Source organism: Lynx canadensis, chromosome D1, assembly GCF_007474595.2.
Source record: "Lynx canadensis isolate LIC74 chromosome D1, mLynCan4.pri.v2, whole genome shotgun sequence".
NCBI classification, from domain to species: Eukaryota; Metazoa; Chordata; class Mammalia; order Carnivora; family Felidae; genus Lynx; species Lynx canadensis.
Genome location: NC_044312.2, coordinates 74362958 through 74384317, shown reverse-complemented (window position 1 = coordinate 74384317; position 21360 = coordinate 74362958). Strand labels below are relative to the sequence as shown.

The 21360-nt window shown below is 48.5% G+C and overlaps 2 protein-coding genes across 3 annotated transcripts; both read left to right on the top strand.

Annotated features, from left to right (window-relative positions):
* Nucleotides 1–811: 811 nt before the first annotated feature.
* LOC115524862 (serum amyloid A protein) lies at nucleotides 812–4002 on the top strand. Of its 2 annotated transcripts, none has more exons than XM_030331593.1 (4): nucleotides 812–869; nucleotides 1284–1375; nucleotides 3160–3298; nucleotides 3704–4002. In XM_030331593.1, exons 2-4 carry the CDS (start codon nucleotides 1288–1290, stop codon nucleotides 3864–3866), a joined length of 390 nt encoding a protein of 129 aa, XP_030187453.1. In that variant the 5' UTR covers nucleotides 812–869; nucleotides 1284–1287; the 3' UTR covers nucleotides 3867–4002. The 2 variants fall into 2 exon arrangements, with proteins under 2 accessions (XP_030187453.1, XP_030187455.1); XM_030331595.2 differs by having other exon boundaries at nucleotides 863–913.
* Nucleotides 4003–14198: 10196 nt separating this feature from the next.
* LOC115524859 (serum amyloid A protein-like) lies at nucleotides 14199–17870 on the top strand. The gene is made up of 4 exons (XM_030331589.1): nucleotides 14199–14252; nucleotides 15003–15094; nucleotides 17012–17150; nucleotides 17556–17870. The coding sequence occupies exons 2-4, from the start codon at nucleotides 15004–15006 to the stop codon at nucleotides 17716–17718; spliced, it is 393 nt and encodes a 130-aa protein (XP_030187449.1). The 5' UTR covers nucleotides 14199–14252; nucleotide 15003; the 3' UTR covers nucleotides 17719–17870.
* Nucleotides 17871–21360: the final 3490 nt, after the last annotated feature.

The window sequence follows — 21360 nt, the reverse complement described above, 5'->3', positions numbered from 1 at the left end:
TCTCCTAATGCTTCTGTCTCATTGTGACAGGGAGCAGAGAGTGACCACCCTCCCCACCCCGGGTAGAAGACACAAAGAGGTCTCCCCCAAGTTTCCCTTCACTGGAAGCCCAGCACTTCCACAGCTGGGCTGCAAATTCGTTGAACAATTCTCCCACTCCCAATAAGAGGTGACTCCAGGATTGAGTGAGGGGAGACTGAATCCCTCCAACTAGAAGCACCCAACCTGGGACCCGGCTGAGGTAATACACTTCCTCATGGGCTCAACCGGCTGAACGGGGCTTTTCAATGCCTCGGTGCTGAGAGCTTAGCATGGGCACACAGACCGGTGGAAGGATCTTCCCGAGACACTTGTTGGGAAAAGCCATCAGTTGGGAACTCAAGAGCTTACACATGAACTCAAAGGGTGTCACATCTGGCACATGGACCATCTGGCCCAGCAGGGACCATCCTGAGGAAATGATCAGTAAAGCAAGCCCTGCCTGGAGGAGCCGTCCCCAACCACACACCTGCCAGCAGCCCCCAGCGCCCAGCCCCCAGCCCGGTGCTCCAATCCTTCCTCTCCACAGCCCCTCCGACTCGGACAGCAGAGCCCTCCTCCTGAGCCCCAGCTTCCAGGCAGACCCGGCCAAGCTGGCTTCCTCACAGTTGCACAACTGGAAGTTGACCTGTGGATGAAGAAAACCACGGGTGTCCGGTAAGTTTTCCTTTGCAGGTCTCCCGGGGCCATGACCTGGAGGGACCTTTCCGGGCACCAGGTCTGGCTTTTCTTGCGTCCCCATGGGACGCCCAACGGGGACGGCACAGTATAAATCCCGGCCACCTCTCCCAGCAGGCAGGGACCGGCAGCTCTGCTCCACTGGGACTCAGGTGAGGGGCGACTCCAAGGACTGATTTGTGGAAAAGAACTGACTGTAAATTCCTTTCAAAATAATCATTCTGTTCTGTATTTGTCCTGTATGAGGTCTGAGCTGGCAGGATGACACACAGTAAATGCTTGTTGATTGATGACAGGCCGCTCCAGGCAGGGACAATCTGGTCCCAACTGCCCTCTTCCTCCATCAATGCCGCCTTGGGGACTCTCAGCCAGCCGGGCAGTCAGGGCGCACGGGGCCAGAATTAGGGCTGCGGCTCTGAGTGGGGACCTGCTTCAGGGTTCCCACGCGGGCTCCTAAGAGTCTCCTGAGAACCACTGGAATTTGCAGCAGTGGCTCCGTGACATGCAACTCCCAAAGGGGGGTGCGCGGGCCCTGTCCTTGCCCCCTGACCTCTCCTTCCTTTCAGCACCATGAAGCTTTTCACGGGCCTCATCTTCTGCTCCTTGGTCCTGGGTGTCAGCAGCGAATGGTATTCGTTCTTTAGCGAGGCTGCTCAAGGTAAGCACTGGAGGGGGGGTGGCATCCGTAGGGCACTGGGACTCACCCCGAGCACATCCAAGGGGGGGACCTACTGCCTTAGGTGTGTTGTCCTAAGTGCTAGAAGGTGCCCGTGTCTGGGGAGCTTTTGATCAAGCGGATTGAAAACCAGAGGATTTGTGTCCATCAGTTACTAGAGAAGGAGCAATCATCATTCCCAGCTGAAGCTTCAGTTTGGATAGTAGAAACAGAGTAAGTCTTGCAATGGCAGAGAATTTTCCGCAGACACATTGCACAAAGTATGATTAAAACTGTTCGTCCTTTCGTCTTTTTTGCCTCTCCCTTCGTTCATCGCTTCCTCCTTTTCTTCCTTCCTCCCTTCCATCCTTCCTTCCATTTCCTACCTGGATCGAACCAGAGACACCTTCAGCTCAGCTCTCACAGATGCTTCCTATCCTCAGTGACACTGCCCCTGTTCCCTACCCCTTCCTAGCATTTTACTTGACCAAAATAAAAAATAAATAAAAATGAGGAACTAATAACATCTACCAAGCTTGCACTAGGCAATTTAGGATGACCAACTATCCTGGTTTGTTTGGGCCTGAGGAGTTTTCTGTGACACTCTCAGGGCTCACTGGGATAGTTCTAGGTGAACGGGGACACTTCTGGTCAAGCTGAGACACGTGGTCACTTACTATGACTTCAGAACACCTCGGGGAGGCAGACATCGTCCTCCACTTGAAGGGGACAAAACAGGTTTAGAGCAGCCGAGTCCATTGTCCAGGGACTAACTGCCAGTCAGCAGGTGGCCAAGAGGAGGTTGGAACCCAGCTGCGCGTGAGGCCCGAGTCCTTGCCAGGCAGCTTCCTAAAGCTGGGTAGCTATCGATCTCAGCTACGGGTCAGAATCACTCAGAGAGCATGAAAACTAGTGATGCCTGAGATCCACCTCCAGAGTCTGAGGTACTTGGGCCGGGTGTGACCTGGTCCCCGGGACTTCAGAGGCTCCCAGGTCATTAGAAGGTGCAGCCAAGTAGGGCTGATGGGCCATGGCTCAACCCCTTGCTTCCTCAAGCTGCCGATATCATCGGTACAGCCTGTTTAGAAGGTTTTCAGGATGCCGTTTATGCCCCTAACACCCAGAGGGACTCGGGACCCAGTTATGTGCCCTCATTCTGCAAGTATCCATCTCCTGGGCCTCAGGGCAGAAGTGCTGTATGCCTGGGCCTTTCCCTGAAGGTGCCTTCTTGTCACCTCCTCACTTACCACGTCCCCTGGACCTTGTCACACGCGGCTTCATTTGACGGCAGTGCTGCCCGACCGAGGGCACTTTTGGGCCCTGGGGACAGTTGGCAATGTCTGGAAACACTTCTGCTTGTGACCCTCAGGGAATATGTTGCTTCCCTCTAGTGCGGAGAGGTCAGGGATGCTGCTATACATCCTACAATATCAGAACGGCCCTGAGCAACAAAGAATTGCCCCAAATTTCAGGGGCGCTCAAGTTGACAAGTCCTGTTCTGTGATACCTCCTTTCTCTCGTTTAAACAGCTCAGGCAGAGCCCTAAGTGAGAGGCAGACATAGACCCACAGGGACAACACAGCTGTGCCCCACCCACACGACTCCCACTAGAGAAAGCTGGAGAAACCACCTAGGATGCAGACTTGTTCTTCTCAGCCTGTGCTATCCAAGGGGACCAGGCAGAAATCTGGAGTCGGTGGCAGATTTGCCATCCCTGATTCTTCTCTGAGGTGTGCCAGAGGCTTTCTGTTCACGTGATATCCCTTTTGCTGTGACCTTTCTCTCAGGGGCTTGGGACATGTGGAGAGCGTACTCTGACATGAGAGAAGCCAATTACATAGATGCAGACAAATACTTCCACGCCCGGGGGAACTATGATGCCGCACAGAGGGGACCTGGGGGCGCTTGGGCGGCCAAAGTGATCAGGTAACACGGGCTCCCGGGGATGCAGGGCTGGGTGAGCTGAGCCTGGCTGCCTTGGACAGCCAGGAGGGGCCAAGCCCTGGAGAAGTCTCCTGTAGACACTGTGGCTCCTCCTTCTCTTGCCCACCCTCCCCTCTGCGCCCAGTGTTGGCCTGAGTGGCTGCTGGAGTCAGAGCAAGGCCAGGAGGAGTGGGTGATTCCCGACCCTCCCCCTATGGGTGCTGTTCACCCAGTAAGGGATCAGCCTGGGCTGAGATGCTCTGTTTCTGGGCCAGGGGGTCAGTGTTTTGGCCCCTCTTTCCTTGGCTCCTGTCAGCAACTCTCCCTTGCAAAGAAGAGAGATGGGGGTTATGGGCAATTGCTCCTCAGCCCCTTAATTAATCTCCTACCTGCCTTCCTGCATTCCAGCGACGCCAGAGAGAATTCTCAGAGAGTCACAGACTTTTTCAGGCACGGAAGCAGCGGCCACGGAGCAGAGGACTCGAAGGCTGACCAGGCCGCCAATGAATGGGGCCGGAGCGGCAAAGACCCCAACCACTTTCGACCTGCTGGCCTGCCTGACAAGTACTGAGCTTCCTCTTTGCTCTGCACTCAGGAGAGGGGTGGGAGCCCTCTGAGGGCAGGGACACTTGGTCATTGAGTTCTCTGTCCACAGAGGCTGATGGAGGGCACCTGACAGGTGTCTAATAAATGCTTAAGGGACTGTTGGAAAGTGTGTGTTATTCTTCGGTGTAAGGACTGTTCATTCGTTCTCAGGGGTGATGGACGGACACCCAGGTGCAGGCCGGGCCTGTGCCACGGTGGTTGGTGTGGGGAGGACCATGTCAGTGTCACACAGGGCAGACGCCCTGCACCTACCCTTCCCGGATCTGACCTGCTGCCCTGTCCAGGCCCTTCTGCTTACCCTGGTGCTCTCTCCAGGTCCCTCCGTGTCCACACCCCTCTCTCCTGCCAATCGTGTCCTGTCTCCTTCTCTGTCCTCAGCTTCCAGTTCCCTTTGATTTGTTCCTCAGTGGTACCTGTCCCTGGGGGCAGGAGACAGAGCCATGGGAGGATGCGACTATGGAATCCTTCTCTGGCCACGGCCACCTTGATCTTCTGTTGCTGCTGCTGTTGTTGTTTTTTACATTTCTGTAAGTTTATTTATTTTTGAGAGAGAGAGAGAGAGAGCAGGAGGAGAGGCAGAGAGAGAGAGAGAGAGAGAGAGAGAGACGAAATGAAGCAGGCTCTAGGCTCTGAGCTGTTGGCTCAGAGCCCTATGCAGGGCTCCCACTGACAAACCGAGAGATCAGAAGGTGAGCAAAGTCAGATGCTTAAGAGACTGAGCCACCCAGATGCCCTTCTCCTGACCATTTTATAATGCGTCCTTCCCATGTGACACTGTATCACATTTCTACACTGCAGTTCCTCGGTTGTAACCTGCCATTAGGAGCTTCCGTAGCAACTGATCAGGGTCGAGTCCAGCCACTGGGTGGTGGAAGCTCCATTTTCCTGGTTGTCCATCCTTCCACTCCAATTCCTGCTCCCTGAGAGGAGGAGGAGAGAGAGCAAGAGAGATGAAATCAAAGCGGGCTCTAGGCTCCAAGCTGTTGGCACAGAGCCCTAAGCAGCACTCCCACTCACACACCGTGAGATCGGGAGGTGAGCAAAAGTCAGACGCTTAACTGACTGAGCCACCCGGGTGCCCTTGTGTTGGTTTCTCAGCAGCGCCTTCAAATCTGATTAAAACCAGTTTCTGTCCATGCCATGTAAGACTTGTGTCCAAAGCGGTTTTTCTCTGCGTCACCTCACTGCCTCACTCAAGCCTAAATGAAGGCATCAATCCACCTCACTTGTGATTCTTCCCTCACAGCTCCTGCACCGTAACCAGTCAAATTGGGGAAATTCTAGTGAAGAGCCAGCAGAAGGAGAAGACCCCTCTTATCAGTTGAGCGGAATCAGGAGACAGAAACCAGTTAGTAACTGGAGTTGGGAAATTATAATGTAAGGAATTCTTAACTGGTACACGGTTCAGTTCTAAGTGGCACAGAACACACAAAGCGGAGATGTAGATTTGTTGGAAATCCTGCAGCCCGTTGGACGGCTGATAAAGACTGCTGGGTGTCCCAAGCCAAAGCTGACAAGCAAGGACTCTCCCACTGAGGTGCCAAGGGTACTTGGCAGGAAACCGCGTGGGCATGCAGCTGAACTGGGACACAGCGGGGGATGTCGCAAACTCACGGGAGGCAGCCCCCATGGGGGCAGGAGGGACAATGCTGCTGATGGCCCAAGGCCAGCCCTGAAGGGCCAGTGCCGTGGATTGAATTGCATCCCCCACGCATCAAATTCCTATGTTGAAGCCTTTACTCCCAATGTGGCTATAAGGAAGTAACTAAGGATAAATAAGTCAGAAGTGTGGAACCTGGTCAGATAGGATTAATGTATTTGTAATATCAGATACCAGAGATCTTGCTCCCTCTTTTCTGCCCTGTGAGGACGCAGCTACAAGGTGTCCGTCCATCTGCCATCCAAGAATAGAGCGCCCACCAAGCACCAAATTAGTTTGCACCTTGATCTTGGACTTCCCAGCTCCCACAAATATGAGAACTACATTTCTGTGGTTTAAGTCACTCAGTCTGTGGTATATGGTTAGGCAGCCCCAACACAGGCAAAGTGCTATAGAACACCCTGGACATCCAGGGAGGCATCCCGGAACTTGTCCAGAAACTTCAGTGGGATACCAACAAAACTGCCTGTGGTGAGTGTCACTGGGTACCCCGCACTTGAGAAGAACAGCCCAGGAGCTAGAAGGAGGCAAAGCTCAGGCCTGGGAGAGTCTTTCTTTCCCGTTCGTCCCTCCCGCGCCCTCTACTGACAACGATTGGCATCGTGCTTGGCTGGCACAGGAGAACTATAACAGGGACCAGCTCCAGTATCACAAACAGGGCAACGGAAGGCAGATATGAAGCTCGAATACATAAATTGATAACTGGAATGCGACTCGTCTCTGAAAAGGGAATTGATGAGAACTCCTAATGGATGAGGGTCAATGACAAATCTCATTCTTGTTAAATAAAAGTGTGGCTAGGAAGCGGTTAGTCCCAAGAGACTTCTGGTGCCCCTCAGAAAGCACTAGGGGCAGTGCAGGTGGAGGAGGTGTGGGAGGCTTGAGGCTTAGTGCGACACGAGTGAGTCTACGTCAAAATGAGGCAGGAGCAGGAGAAAGAGGTGAAGGCCACAGTATGGCCACTGGCTAGTGACAGCAGGCTCCACATGCTGGGGAGATGGGTGTGCAGTGTGTCCAGCCTGAAAGGACCTAATGAGAATATACGTGCTGTTATCACCCCTGTTTTACCTTTATTTACTCCTTCCTCAAGGCTGGTCCTTTCTTCCTGTGGATCTCAGTGTTTATTTTACTTCTCTCTAAAGAGCTTCTAACATTTTTTCAAGGCAGGTGTACGCCAACAACCCCCCTCACCTTTCTTTTTTACATTTTTAAATGTCTGTGTATTATTGAGAGGGAGAGAGCGAGAGAGAGAGAGAGAGAGAGCAAGGGAGAATGAATGGGGGAGGGGCAGAGGGAGAGAGGGACCCAGGATCCAAAGAGGGCTCCGTGCTGACAGCAAATCTCAGACCCGCAAGCCACAAGACCATGACCCGAGCCGAAGTCAGACACTTCACCAACTGAGCCACTCAAGCACCCTGTACCTCACCTTTTTTTTTTTGAGAAAGTCTTTATTTCTCATTCATTTTGTAGGATAATTACACAGCATACAGAATGTATGTTGGTGGTTTTTTTATTCCCTCCAAACACTTCAAATAGTTCACTCCACTCTCTTCTTGCTTGTACACACTAAAGATAAAGTGGAGGGGACAAAAGATGCATCAAAGTCAAGGGGAAGCAGGAGGGGGTGGGGTCAAGCCCACAGGGGTGGTAACCCCGAAGGGAGAAGAAACATCTTGCGCTCTGAGAAGGAAGAAAGCTGACAAGAGGCGGGCAGCACACTTGAGATGGAGGACAGGGACCTCAGGAACTCAGCTGTACCTGCTCCTGCTGTACCCCAACCCCAGGACTCATCATGCTCGACCGTGCTTGTCTGTGGATGTGTCTGTCTTTAGGGCAAGTAGGTAGGAATCCCAAGAGCAAAAACCATGGCTCTCCTCTTGTATGTCGGCCTTGTATCCACAGTACCTGTCATAGCACCTGGCAAATAGGAGTGGACTAATAAATTTCTGTTGAAATGAATGAATGATGTAGAAAAGTAGTGTTCAAAAGTAGCCAGAACCAGGAGGGAGGTTGGGATTGTACAAAGTACAGAGGTTTGCTACAGGGTTTGATGTGCAGAATGTGGCAATGAGGCACTCGGAGGTGACTACAGAAATCTACACCAAAATCTCTGCTAAGATACACAAAGAATGACCAAATTTTACTTTATCACAGAAAATATGTAACTTTCTCTAGGAGTGCTTTGTGCTCTCTCTCACTGAAATGCAAATTAGAAACCTCAAGTGTACATAAATTCTTAGTACGGTTTCTGAGGAGAAGCCTTGGGAGAAAGCAATACATACTTTAAACTTCCAGAGTAACTTGAGGGTCAGGTTAGCAAAGAGCACTCTGTGAGAACAGAGGAGATGAAAAGGCACACTGCATTTCTCTGACTGCAAGACACCATGGATTGAAAGAAGCATTATTTTTTATCAACCACCAAGAAAAAAGTGTTGTTAATTAAGTCACGAGGTAGCATTTTTTCTTATCATTCACCATTCTTATTTTATACCTATTGAAAGAGACCCTTTGGACCTCCATAGGCGCACATTTATATCTTCTCTCACTCTTGTGTATAAGCAAAAAAGGGGAAAAAATACACAAAACGGATTCCTAAAGCAATGACAACTATTTTATGAATGCTGCCTGGTCATCAGTGACTGTAAGACATGTCCTAATTTCAGGAAATTATACTCAAGAAATGCGTATCTTAGAAATAATGAAATATGCCAATACCATTTAAGCCTATACAGGTTTGCTCTCATTATATTGACTAGGAAGAAGTAATAGGCTTTACTTATTGTTAATCACAAAGCGTGCCGGCAGTGTCCCTGAGGTGAAGTTCAGCTCTACACCAGCACCCCCAGCCATGCAGGACCTCCCCCAAGAGGTGCTGGTGTATCCACCATTGGTCCTGACAGTGGCCCATGTTCCAAGCCCCTCTCTAGGAAAGGTGTTGCCTCAGTTGGCCCAGTCACTGCCTTTCCTCTAACCTCAGTGGTCTTCCCGGCAGACCCCCCAGAGCGACCGAGGGCCTCTTCTCCTCCTGCCCAGGCCTTTCCTATATGGTCCAGGGGTGGCCGAGGTGGTGGCGATTGCGCAGGCCTGCAGTGCTACCTATTCATCATGGTGGCTCATTAGATCTGGCCTGCCTCCTGGATGCTTTCCCTGGGATGTGGGGTACATGGAGCCTCTTGGGCCTCAAGGTGTGGGAGGCAGGGAAGAAGTGTCACTCAACAGCCTGCTTTTCAAACTCAGGTGCAAAGGGGGCTCTTTCACAATTCTCTAATTTCCCAGGTTTGCTTTTTGAAATCTGTAACTAGGGGAGGAAAATCCAAGTCTTTTCTGGAAAAAAAAAAAAAAAAAGTGTGCTTTACACACAATTCATGATTTATGGAGTCCTGTCAAACCATGCTGTTAAAAACATGTTTACAAAGCCTCCTGTTAATGACCCACTTGCCCCTTTGCTGAAAGAGCTAGGCAAAGTGACAAGAACTCCAGGCTGGCCAACGGGCCTTGCTCCTGAATGACATAACCTCAGAGGGAGCCGCTCAGCACTGCAGTCTTCCCTTCCTGCCATGCAGGCCTTGACCTAGGAAAGTCCAAACAGTTTAACTCAGAGCCTTCAAAAGCCTCCAACTGTTTGCACTGTCAGCAAAGATGCTTGCAAAACTCATTCATCCACCCATCCCCTTACCCACTACTTCTTGAATGAGCTCCCAGTATGTGGCAGGAACTGAGCTAGGCCCTGGGAACAGAGCAGGCAATGGCACAGAAGACCTCAGTGTTCCCTGGCAGGGATCACTCCCTTGGGAGAGCCATTCTGAAGCTCATGCATGTTTACTAGAATTGAATTAAAATAAAATAAAATAAATTGTATCGTACAATTATTGTATTCTGCCAAGTTCAGGTGGCAGCTGCATAGCAGATGGCTAAGATTCCAAATGCTCACTCTTAGCCGACCAGATTTGAACTTCAGCTTTGTCACTGACTTTGTGGTGGGTAAGCATAGTAACAAGGACCAATGGTCACAGTAAGTCGTTCAGGGTAAAAGCAGAATATAAAATGACGAGTATTATATCCCTGTCTTAGTTTATGTCTTCACATATGTACCTACACTTAGAAAGTAGCCTGGAGGCCAAACGTGGAGGATCTAACGAGGTTCTTCCCGCCCCCTCCCCCAATCCAGGCTGGTGAAATTACTACTGCCTTTTCTTTTTCTCTTTATACTTATTTAATACTTTCCAAGTTCTCTTCAGTAAACACGTTCGTTCAACTAAGTTTTGTTAGCCTGACTATATTCTAGGCATCTTCCTAGGCACTGAGCGTTAATGGTGAAAAAATCAACAGCCCGGTTCCTGTCCTGATTGGGATTCCAGTGTTGAGATCAGGAAGAGCAGCAAATGTCTATGCATCACATAATTTACATGTATGTGTCTGTGTCTCTCATCACATAAACACCCAGCCCCCCGACAACAGCACTAAATGTGCAAACACCTCCGTACACATCAATAGTTCGCCCAAATTAATGAAGATTTTAAGTTACAAATTGATAAATGAGTCAGGGTCCCATGCAAATATATAGAGATTTTTGACTCAATTTTTTCTCCTAAAAAATTTTTTTTAGTATTTATTTTTGAGAGAGAGAGAGAGAGAGAGAGAGAGAGAGAGAGAGAGAATGCAAGCAGGGGAGGGTCAGAGAGAGAAACTGAAGCAGGCTCCAGGCTACTATGAGCTGTCAGCACAGAGCCCGACGTGGGGCTTGAACTCAGGAACCGTGAGATCATGACCTGAGCTAAAGTCGGGTGCTTAACCGACTGAGCCACCCAGGCGCCCCTCCAACAAAGGAATCTTGAGAGACACCCATACTTGAAAGAATATTCCTGTGTCCTGAAAAATTAAACCCAGATCATTAAAACTGCAACTCTGATTGGTAATCTTACTTATTAATGTGTTAATAATGTGTGGACTTGGTAACACTATATTAATTAATCTTCCTGTCTCCAGCAAAGTATAAATGATTATGAATTTTCTGGGCGAAGCCAGAAGGGTTCAATGTATAAAGTGCTTTGTAAGTGTTCAGAATTAATCCAAGCCCTTTTCAGCCTTAAGCATTCCACCCTGACACAACCTGATGAGGTAGACTTTTAGGGCTCCCACGCCCAGTTCCAGTGTTTGGGGGCGTTCTCCACATGCATCAGCAAGCAGTTCTCAGACCCCAACAGGTTGTACAAGAATTCCTCTCAATGCTGACACTCTCTTCCCAAAGATGGCTCAGATCTTACATGTTAAAGACTCAGTCCTATAGGACTACACCCCAGGAAGGATTCAGCCGTATAGGACTACACCCCAGGCTGTTATGTGTGCTTCTCACTGACCCACTGGATCAGAGGTTCCAGTGACTCCTTCTTGGGTACGATTATTTGCTAGAGTGGCTCACAGAACTTGGGGAAAACACTTAGTCACATTTACCAGTTTATTAAAGGATACGAAAAAGGATGAAAATCAACACCCAGATGAGGAGATACATAGGGCAAGGACTGGGAAGATAGCACGGGCTTCCACGCCCCCTCCAGGCCCACCATTTTCCCAATGTTCACCAACCCCAGCAGCCCTGCAAGCCCAGCCCTTTTGGGTTTTTATGGAGGCTTCAATGCATAAGGATTAATGAAATCCTTGGCCATTGGTGACTGATTGAACCCTCCAGCCGTTGACCCCTGCCTGGAGGTCAGGAGGAGGGAATGAAAGATCCATTCCTCTGATCACATGGCTGGTCCTCCTGGTGATCAGCCCCCATCCTTACTGAGGTCCGAAGATCACCTCATTAACTAAAGGCACCACTGTCACTCTCAACACTCAGGAAATTCCAAGGGTTTGGGAGGCAGGCACTGTGAAAGACCAGATAAAAACCACACATATTTTCATCATCTGAATGACCAAATTTTTATTTCTCAAACACGACAGTATCTCAGGTAGGTATCACTGTCTTTCTCATTTTAAATTCATGAAACTGTTCCTCATTCCTTCCTCTGTCCCTGCATGTGTGGGACCTACGCTTCACATGCCATGCTTGGCCACGGTACCTGTGGGGCTTCTTTTTTAACTTTGGTTTTCTGACTCTTCATAGCCTTGGCGTTCTTCTCATCCACTTAAATTAATTGTAACAGAGAAGAGGGAGGTGTCTGAGGCCTCTCGACAGCCTGGTCACACGTGGCCAATAGAGGAGGGGTAGCATCTAATGTATTATGGAAACCAGGTCACTTTTGAGAGTGAAAGGGGTTGTCACTACGTATTAAGCCGGCACATCGGGCCCTAACGGAGACAGTCCCTGCAAGCTGGGACGCAGGGACTCATGGGAGACTTGGGGGTGTCTCTTTAAGGCCTGGAGAGTGTCATACCACCATGCCAGGACGGCTTTCTTTTGCAGGAGACACAAGGGGAAAGAGCCACCTGCCACTATTGTCTATTGTAAGCATGGCCTTGCAGGGAACGGAGTGTCCCTCCAAGAAGCTACAGTACACAAGTAACAAAGGAGGAGAACTTGCAGTGCTTCCCCAGGTCCCTGTGAGGGGCCCCGCTCCGCGTGTAGACGTTGTTGTCCTTGCTCTCTCTGCAATGTTTCTACCAAAGAAAACAATGACTTGAATGATGTCGGAAAGCGGGCAGTGGCTTTCCAGCACGGAATGGCCCCAAAGGGAGTGAAAGACTTGTCAGAGGGGGTGATCACTGGACCAGGATATCTGCCCTGGGGAATGTAGGAGGAGGGGTGTGGGCATCACATGGCCTCCTCTGTGAAGCGGCCCCCCAAGTTCCCTGTCACCAAGGGCTGTGGAAGGTTGATAACTGCCCCTCTCCCCACATGTCTACTCCTAGGACCCAGGGAGCCAAAGCTGCTGAGGGTCCTGGCCTGGGCAGAGCTCATGGACCCCACCTTTCCCAGGTAATGATTTGCATGCAGAATATCTAAATGTCGCTTAGCATTGCCTTGGATAAGAGAACCACAGGGACAGAGAGATCCTTTGACAGTTGTCTGTCTTACAACATTCATCTCATTGTATCTGCAAGAATTACCATAACGCCAGACCCAGAGAGGCATCACTCCCAGAGTGGCAGGCTCCAATCTAAGACAGTGATATCCTCACACCAGTGCAGTCCTTGCCTGATTTGCTTCGTCCTGGGTCAGCCTCCCCTCTGCCGCGTCCTGCTCAGAACTCCTCCTGGCCTGTAACAAATCCAAGGTCCGCATCCTGCTTCTCTGGGTGACTTCGGGAGCACGGGGCCCACCTCCTTCCTGGCTGTGATTCACCATCTTCCCAGCTCTGCGCTGTCCAGCCTCCAGGATTTGCTTGCATCAGCTTGGAGGCCCTAGCATCTCCAGTGTCTGCTCATATACTTCTTCTCCCAGACACAATCGGGGCAGGACCCCTGAGCTGGCGCTCCCTGGCAGGGGCCTTCCTTGCCCTACTACCGTCCTCAGGTGTCCAGCCCTGGAGCCCACTGTAAGAAGGACACTGGATGCAGGTCTGTCCTCTAGGTCCCCCATCATCGCTGCCGCATTACACATCCGTAACTCTCTCATCTCCGGGGAAATCCAATGACCTGAAACTTTCCCTTTCTCGTGAAGGCGCAGTGATGGGTAGGTTGGTGAGTGGACCGTGGCCTCCGCCAGGCTAATAGCGCCTGTGTGCAATTTCTTCCCAGCATAATCTTACTCAACTCCCACAGTGAAGCCCAGTCCTGCTTTTCCAGCTGAAACAGCTGTATCATCACAACCGCCCATCTTGGGCAGCATCCCAGCTTTCTCTGCACCCTTCCTGAATCTTCTCGTCTGGTAACTTAGCAGCTGGTGGGCTATTTCCTGATCATTTCCTTAAAAATGTTTATTATTTATTTTTGAGAGAGGGAGAATGGCAGAGAGAGAGACAAGGAGAGAAGGAATCCCAAGTAGGGTCCATAGTGTCAGTGCAGAGCCCAATGCAGGGCTCAACAAACTCATGAGCCAGGAGATATGACCTGAGCAAAAGTCAGGAGTCAGATGCTTAACAGACACAGTCATCCAGATGCCCTTTTCCTGACCATTTTATAATGCGTCCTTCCCATGTGACACTGTATCACATTTCTACACTGCAGTTCCTCAGTTGTAACGTGCCATTGGGAGCTTCCATAGCAACTGATCAGGGTCAAGTCCACCCACTGGGTGCTGGAAGCTCCATTTTCCTGGTTGTCTGTCCTTCCTCTCCAACTCCTGCTCCCTGGGGTCCCAGCTTTATCCTGAGCCACCCCTTTAATGGAGCCCCTGCTGCTCCTCCATTTGCCTTGTGTTCTCTCATTCTTCAGGCAATCGATTCTCCTTTCTAACTTTGATTACCCTGCCCAGCATTTCTCAGTACACTATTGTGTGGGGAAGAAAACCTTTCTTACCAGGAGTGACACTGGAAACGGGCAGAAATTTCCAAGTTTGCTACACGCCTCAGAGCTGCCAGATTGCACAACCTTGGAAAGTAGACGGGCGTGAAGAAGGAGCCTGATGTTCTGGATGCTGTGTGCTGGCCAAAAGGAATTTCCCAAATCTCAGTGTTTTTGCTTCACACCTGCTTTCCCACCCACTCCCCTAGCAGAGTGTCAGTATATATAATGCCGGCCCCCCTCGCAGGCAGGAGACACGGGCAGCTCAGCCTCACCAGGAGCCTCGGCACGAAGGGACAGCCAAAGGTGAGGTGCTAGACTTGCCTACACTTTCCTTCTTTGCAGATTCTCTTACCCTAGACTTGCCTACACTTTCCTTCTTTGCAGATTCTCTTACCCGAAGGCGTTCTTGGGCTGTGTCCTCACTCTCTGCTTCCTCCCTGAATCTACTCTCCTGCCAATTTGAATTCTCCAGATGTGAATACTTTCTGGGATTGGGATTTGGTCGTGTACTTTCTCTGTGGGAGTTCACGGATGGGTAGAGCAGGCGTTCTGCAAATATGTGTGCAATGTCCCACAATCCTCATTTTACAGATGGGTACACGGTCACGAAATCCCCAAAGGCCTCTTTGGAAACTTTCCGGACAGCGGGTTTCAGGGCTCCTAGGGGACGACTGAAATGGCAAGTGGTTTATATTAGAAGCGCAGCGCGATCTCTCTTGCTGGGATTCCTATGGGGCAAGTGGCAACGCAGAACTGGACCCTCTGTTCTATGTATCGTGTGTCACCTGCGTATATATGTGTGTACACATTGCCTATTTCTTTCTACCTACATTCATACACACATGTGTATATACACGGGTGTATACGTACACATATGTGTGTATTTATGCAGGTATGTGTATAGATAAATAGATATCGGTAACATCTAATAATAAGTAGATGTAGGTAATAGGTAAGATACAGGGGTGGGTCCACGCGCCTCCCCCCGAAAACCCCAAACCAAACCAAACCAAAAGTGTGTCGTCCTTGTGTGTTTCTGTGACTCTGCTGCAGGATGAAGCTTTTCGTGGGCATCCTGTTGTGCTCCCTGGTCCTGGGCGTCAGCAGCCAAAGATGGCTCAGCTTCCTCAAGGAAGCTGGTCAAGGTAAGGACCAAAGGATGGCGGTCCGGGGAAGGCAGCAACTGGCCCCCCACCAGAACTGACCACAGTGGAGGCCACATCCCCACAGGGCAAAGGCCACAAGTGGGAAGAAAAGCAGCACGGTTTGCAAGATAGCAGTTTCCCAGGCTTTTTTGAACAATTGAACCACATCTGGCATTATAACTTTGTGTATATTTAAGGTGAATGCATGTTAATGACACATTCGTTTACTTAATATGATTGGCATTGTGGCTCTAGAGAGCACCTCTATCACGTGACATAATTATCCTTTCCCTTTAGTAGTTGAGATAATTAAGTTCTAGACTGTAGCAAGTTTGCTAATTATGATACGGTATTGATTTGTCTTCATTTTACTGTGCGCTAGATGTCTAGGGCTTATTTTCTACTGGTGGTTTTTCCCCTTAAATGACATGTGTCCTATCCCTCCAGCCCTGGCCCTTCTGGCCAGCATTGCACTGTTCCATGGGGATCCCCAGGACGAAGGTCACATAAGCTTTGGGTTTTAACTTGCAGCAGAGCAGAAGACATCTGGGGTCCAGGGTGCCTGCTCCCCACTCACAAGTGGGACTCCAGTGCCACCTAGTGGGAATCCGGGGACAGCTCATTGCTGTGTCTCAGCCATGAAGTGGGTGCATCAAACCTGTGCTCTTAGTAACTACAACCAACAGTAGCTGAGCTCAGCCTGTCCCAGGCACTGTTCTAAGAGCTTTACATGTATGAATGAATCCTAAACAGTAGAAATAATAAACACATAAAATGAAGATAAGGCATTACATGGATACTACATAAACTATGATTACGCTCGACACTAGGTCTTTCTCTTTTGCCTACTACATTACTTTTTTTTTTTTAATGTTTATTTATTTTTGAGAGAGAGACAGAGTGTGAGCAGGGGAGAACAGAAACAGAGGAGACAGAGAATCCAAAGCAGGTTCCAGGCTCTGAGCTGTCAGCACAGAGCCCGATGCAGGGCTCAAACTCACGAACCGTGAGATCGTGACCTGAGCTGAAGTTGGACATTTAACTGACTGAGCCACCCAGGCACCCCATACATTACTTTTTCAGGGTCTGCATTTTATGTAGCCTGCTCAGATTCCTTCAGTCTGTAACTGTCTGATCTTCCTCTTAGCTTAATCGCTTTACTGTTTTTGTCCCAGCCTTCCGAAGGCCCAGAGAAGTGATAGCATATTGAACACCTACAATCTTCTAGAAGTTATATGTGCATTTTTCTCAGTACATCTGCATAACCACCCTGTGGATGGCAATATACTCCTGCATTTACTGGGAGGACACTGACTTTAGAGGTGGGGGACCAGTTGTACTTTTTCTGCGTCTGATGACCTGTTTTTGTAAATCTCTCTAGGGGAACTCCCCTTTACCACCTGCTGGTTGACTTCTGACAGTTGCCTGGGTGCCAAATATGCCCAGACTTTCAGAAATACTTAGGACCAAGTTGTCTTCAAGCTGCCCACAGGGATGAATTTCTCCCCTTGACCTGGTTGGGAGCCCTCTGGGTCAGCAGCCTCCCTCTGACTTGCCTTTGCTCTCACGCCCCAGTCAGAGGGTTCCCTGCGTCTGTCCAGGTAGAGGTCAGACAAAGCAGGACAAAGCATCCCTTAAAGACCATCCCACCTCTTGTTCACACACATCCCACAGCCAAGCATAAAGTAGCAACAGTACTCAGAATGGAATCAAGCAGAATAAAACTTGCATCAAGGGTGCTTCTCATAACATTCATCCAGGGAAGTGAAACGTAAAAGAACACTCATCCCAGCCAACATCCTCTCCATGGATTTTGTCAAAGACTGAAATCTTAGAATCGGTGGGAGGAAAATGTCTTATTCCTCTATTTTGCCAAGACACGATCACCTTCATCTCATCATTTGCTTTCCTTTCCAGGGGCTAAAGATATGTGGAGAGCCTACTCTGACATGAGAGAAGCCAATTACATAGGTGCAGACAAATACTTCCACGCCCGGGGGAACCATGATGCCGCACAGCGGGGACCTGGGGGCGCTTGGGCGGCCAAAGTGATCAGGTAACACGGGCTCCCGGGGATGCAGGGCTGGGTGAGCTGAGCCTGGCTGCCTTGGACAGCCAGGAGGGGCCAAGCCCTGGAGAAGTCTCCTGTAGACACTGTGGCTCCTCCTTCTCTTGCCCACCCTCCCCTCTGCGCCCAGTGTTGGCCTGAGTGGCTGATGGGGTCAGAGAGAGGCCAGGAGGAATGGGTGATTCCCGACCCTCCCCCTATGGGTGCTGTTCACCCAGTAAGGGATCAGCCTGGGCTGAGATGCTCTGTTTCTGGGCCAGGGGGTCAGTGTTTTGGCCCCTCTTTCCTTGGCTCCTGTTAGCAGCCCTCCCTTGCAAAGAAGAGAGATGGGAGTTATGGGCAATTGCTCCTCAGCCCCCTAATTAATCTCCTACCTGCCTTCCTCCATTCCAGCAATGCCAGAGAGAATACTCAGAGAGTCACAGACTTTTTCAGGCATGGAAGCAGCGGCCATGGAGCAGAGGACTCGAAGGCTGACCAGGCCGCCAATGAATGGGGCCGGAGCGGCAAAGACCCCAACCGCTTTCGACCTGCTGGCCTGCCTAGCAAGTACTGAGCTTCCTCTTTGGTCTGCACTGAGGAGAGGGGCTGAGAGCCCCCTGAGGGCGGGAATAGTTCCTAAGTATAATTACTGAATTCTATATTCCCTCCTACAACATACTTTATAAAAAGCACATAGAAGCATTAATAAATGGTTGTGAAATCCAATTTGTCATTGTCATGTGGAAACATCAAATGACAGCCTTTTGGGTCCCTTTAATGCCATGAAGATGATCAATTTACCTTATCACTTTTTTTCCAAGGAGATAAGGCACTAAAAAACCATAATACTAATTTCGAGTAAAATATATGCCCATAATAGGGAGCATACAATGCAGACTATATATTGACCCTACAGGTCAGGCCCTGGCCAGAGAAAGTTCTGAACCCTTGTTTTCAACAGGCCAGTGCTGCAGCCATCCCCACCCTAGCTTTTGGGTATATCTGCGGATTCTTTTGCTTGACGTGTGATTGGAGGTCATTGCCGGATGGGCCAGAAGTACACACAGCTTAGGATGTATAGAACAGTGCTGCCAACAGAGAATCATCCTGAGTCTTGCTTGACCTCTGCAGTGTCCTATCAGACATGTATTTAGACAGAGTCACATTTACTGTGAATCTGATGAAGCTTCAGCTTCAAAGTCTCTTCACTTCTACAGAACTATTCCAAAACCCATGGAGATGCCCTTGAAAGGATTCATATGGTCAATTACTTTGTAAAATCTGCAGAAGTGAAACATTTTAACTGAAGCAGTTAATGCCTCTGTGTTCACGCCAGCATTCTACCATCACTTTTCCTCTTGTGTTGAGTGGGACTGGAGTGGGCACAGGCATTTTGGGGATCTGACTAAGAAGAAGTTGAATTGGAAGTAGAAGTTGTTTGCATTTAGTGAGACATATTTCTGTGATATTTAAAAAAATGTTTATTTAGAGAGAGAGAAAGAAAGAGAGTGCATGTGTTTGCGTGACTGGGGGGAAGGGCAGAGATTGAGAGAGAGAGAGAATCCCAAGCAAACTTGGTGTTGTCAACATGATGTGGGACTAGGTCTCTCTAACCAGGAGATCATTACCTGAGCTAAAATCAAGAGTCAGATGCTTAACTGACTGAGCCACCCAGGCATCCCTACTTATGTGGTTTTCAGCTACTTCCAAGTATAATTAAAGGCAGAATTATCTTTTTATTTGTCATTATAAAAAATTATCCTACGAAGTCATTGTCATATAAAGAGAAGATCAAAGATAACTCAGAAAACACTATATTAAAAATGTTGTAAGGGTGCCTGGTGGCTCAGTTGGTTAAGTGTCTGACTCTTGGTCTTGGCTCAGATCATGATCTCGTGGTTCATGAGTTCAAGCCCCACATCAGGCTCTGTGCTGATGATGTGGAGCCTGCATGGGATTCTGTTCCTCCTTCTCCCTGCCCCTCCCCTGCTTGCGTATTCTTTCTCTCTCTCAAAAAAAAAAATAAACATACAAAATTTTAATAAAATTGTTGTAAACATGCAAAGCTCAGAGGGTTTTTAGAGCATGGTGCAATAAAGGTGGGTATACATGATTATAAATTTGCCCAAACCCATACAGTGTACAATACCAGGAATGAACCCTAAGGTACACTCTGGGTGATAATGATGTGCCAGTATAGATTCATCAATTGTATCAAATATTCCCGTCTGGTGGGAATGCCGATAATGAGGAAGCTATGCATGAGGTCAGTTTATATGGGAAATTTCTGTACCTTCTGCTCTTAATATTATTATGCACCTAGAACTGCCCTAAAAATAAATCTACTAAAAGAAAGAAAAAGGATTGTAGAAGTGTTTTGGGCTGTTTATTAATATAAAATATTTGGATATTTTTCTGGATTTTGTGATGTTTTATTTATTTAAAAAAAGTTTTTTAACGTTTATTCATGTTTGAGAGACAGAGAGTGAGTGGAGGGGAGGCAGAGAGAGAGGGAGACACAGAATCTGAAGCAGGTTCCAGGCTCTTTGCTGACAGCACAGAGCCCGACACAGGGCTCAAACTCGCAGACTGAGAGATCATGACCTCAGCTGAAGTCGATGCTGAGCCACTCAGGTGCCCCTTTTTTTGTGATGTTTTAAATATTATTTGGCTATTTAAAATTGATCACTTTTTTCCTATTCTAAATAAATATTTCCTATTGTAACTAATTTAATATTTGTAATTTTATATTGTTCTTCCTAAAGGAGGCTCCCCAAATTGCATAATTCAGGCCCCACAAAACCTGGGTCTGCCTTTACCTACACACACAGTGAAAAAAATGTTTGTAATTATTTGAACCTGGGATCCAACTGTATTTTACATGTTAATATAGAGGTTAAAAAAATTTTTTTTAAACGTTTATTTATTATTGAGAGACAGAAAGAGAACAGAGCATGAGCATGGGAGGGACAGAGAGAGGAGTAGACACAGAATCTGAAGGAGGCTCCAGGCTCTGAGCTGTTAGCACAGAGCCGGATGTGGGGCTCGAACTCACAAACCCAGCGAGATCATGACCTGAGCCAAAGTCAGACGCTTAACCGACTGAGCCACCCAGGCACCCCAGCATGGATTATTTTTTGTCCAGTTTTAATATACCTTAGAATTTTCTGGAAGTGCAATTGCTATGTAAGCTGGAACTTCGTTTTGGTAGAAATTCTATCATTCTTTGTGTATGATTTTGAGAAGCACAGTCTGGGGGCGCCTGGGTGGCTCAGTCGCTAAGCGTCCGACTTCGGCTCAGGTCATGATCTCCCAGTTTGTGAGTTCGAGCCCCGCGTCGGGCTCTGGGCTGACAGCTCGGAGCCTGGAGCCTGCTTCAGATTCTATGTCTCCCTCTCTCTCTGCTCCTCCCCTGCTCACGCTCGGTCTCTCTCTCCTTCAAAAATAAATAAAAACATTAAAAAGAAAAAGAGAGAGAAGCCCAGTCTCTGATGGAATAACACCTCTGTCATTCTGCATATCTAACTGGTGGGTTCACAGTGATTTGATGTAGCTGTGCTAACACTGGAGACTTCTATTATGTCTTCTAGTATTTAAAATATTAAAATACGTGTCGTTTTATTTTAAATTAATTCTGTTTCGTTTAGGGAATCATTAATTTAAAAATCTTAAAATACATAATTTTAAATTAATTTTATTTTTCCTTTATGTGAGGGAATGATATTAATATTTTTGAAATTACATGTTGAGGTAGATAATATCATCTATAAACGTCTTTCATCAAAGTAAAGTAGATATGGGAAAATATTTATTGCAGGGTGGGGGTAGTAGCGTTGGGTCTGAGGTTGAATACCATCGAACTAAATAGAAACACGAACTGAAAATACATGGAGTTGTAGTGTTGACGATCTTCCTGGTAACTTATATCTTTCCCAGGATTCCAACCACACCTGGGAGAAGAATGAGCGCCTGATGTCTTTAAGAATGTCAATGGTGCCCAGAGATCAGGGGGTCTACGACAGCTTCGAGATTCATGTCTGTACCAGAGACCGCTGTCCCCCATTGCCTGTCCCTTCCAATCTGGCTAAGAGCTCCTGGGGAGGTGGAATATCTGGTCCGCTGAAACTGGCAAATAACAGTTATGAATATGACCGCGGTTGGGTCCCAGAAAGGGTGGGGTCGTTGGAGATTAAGTCATCTGGGCTCCCAAACCTGT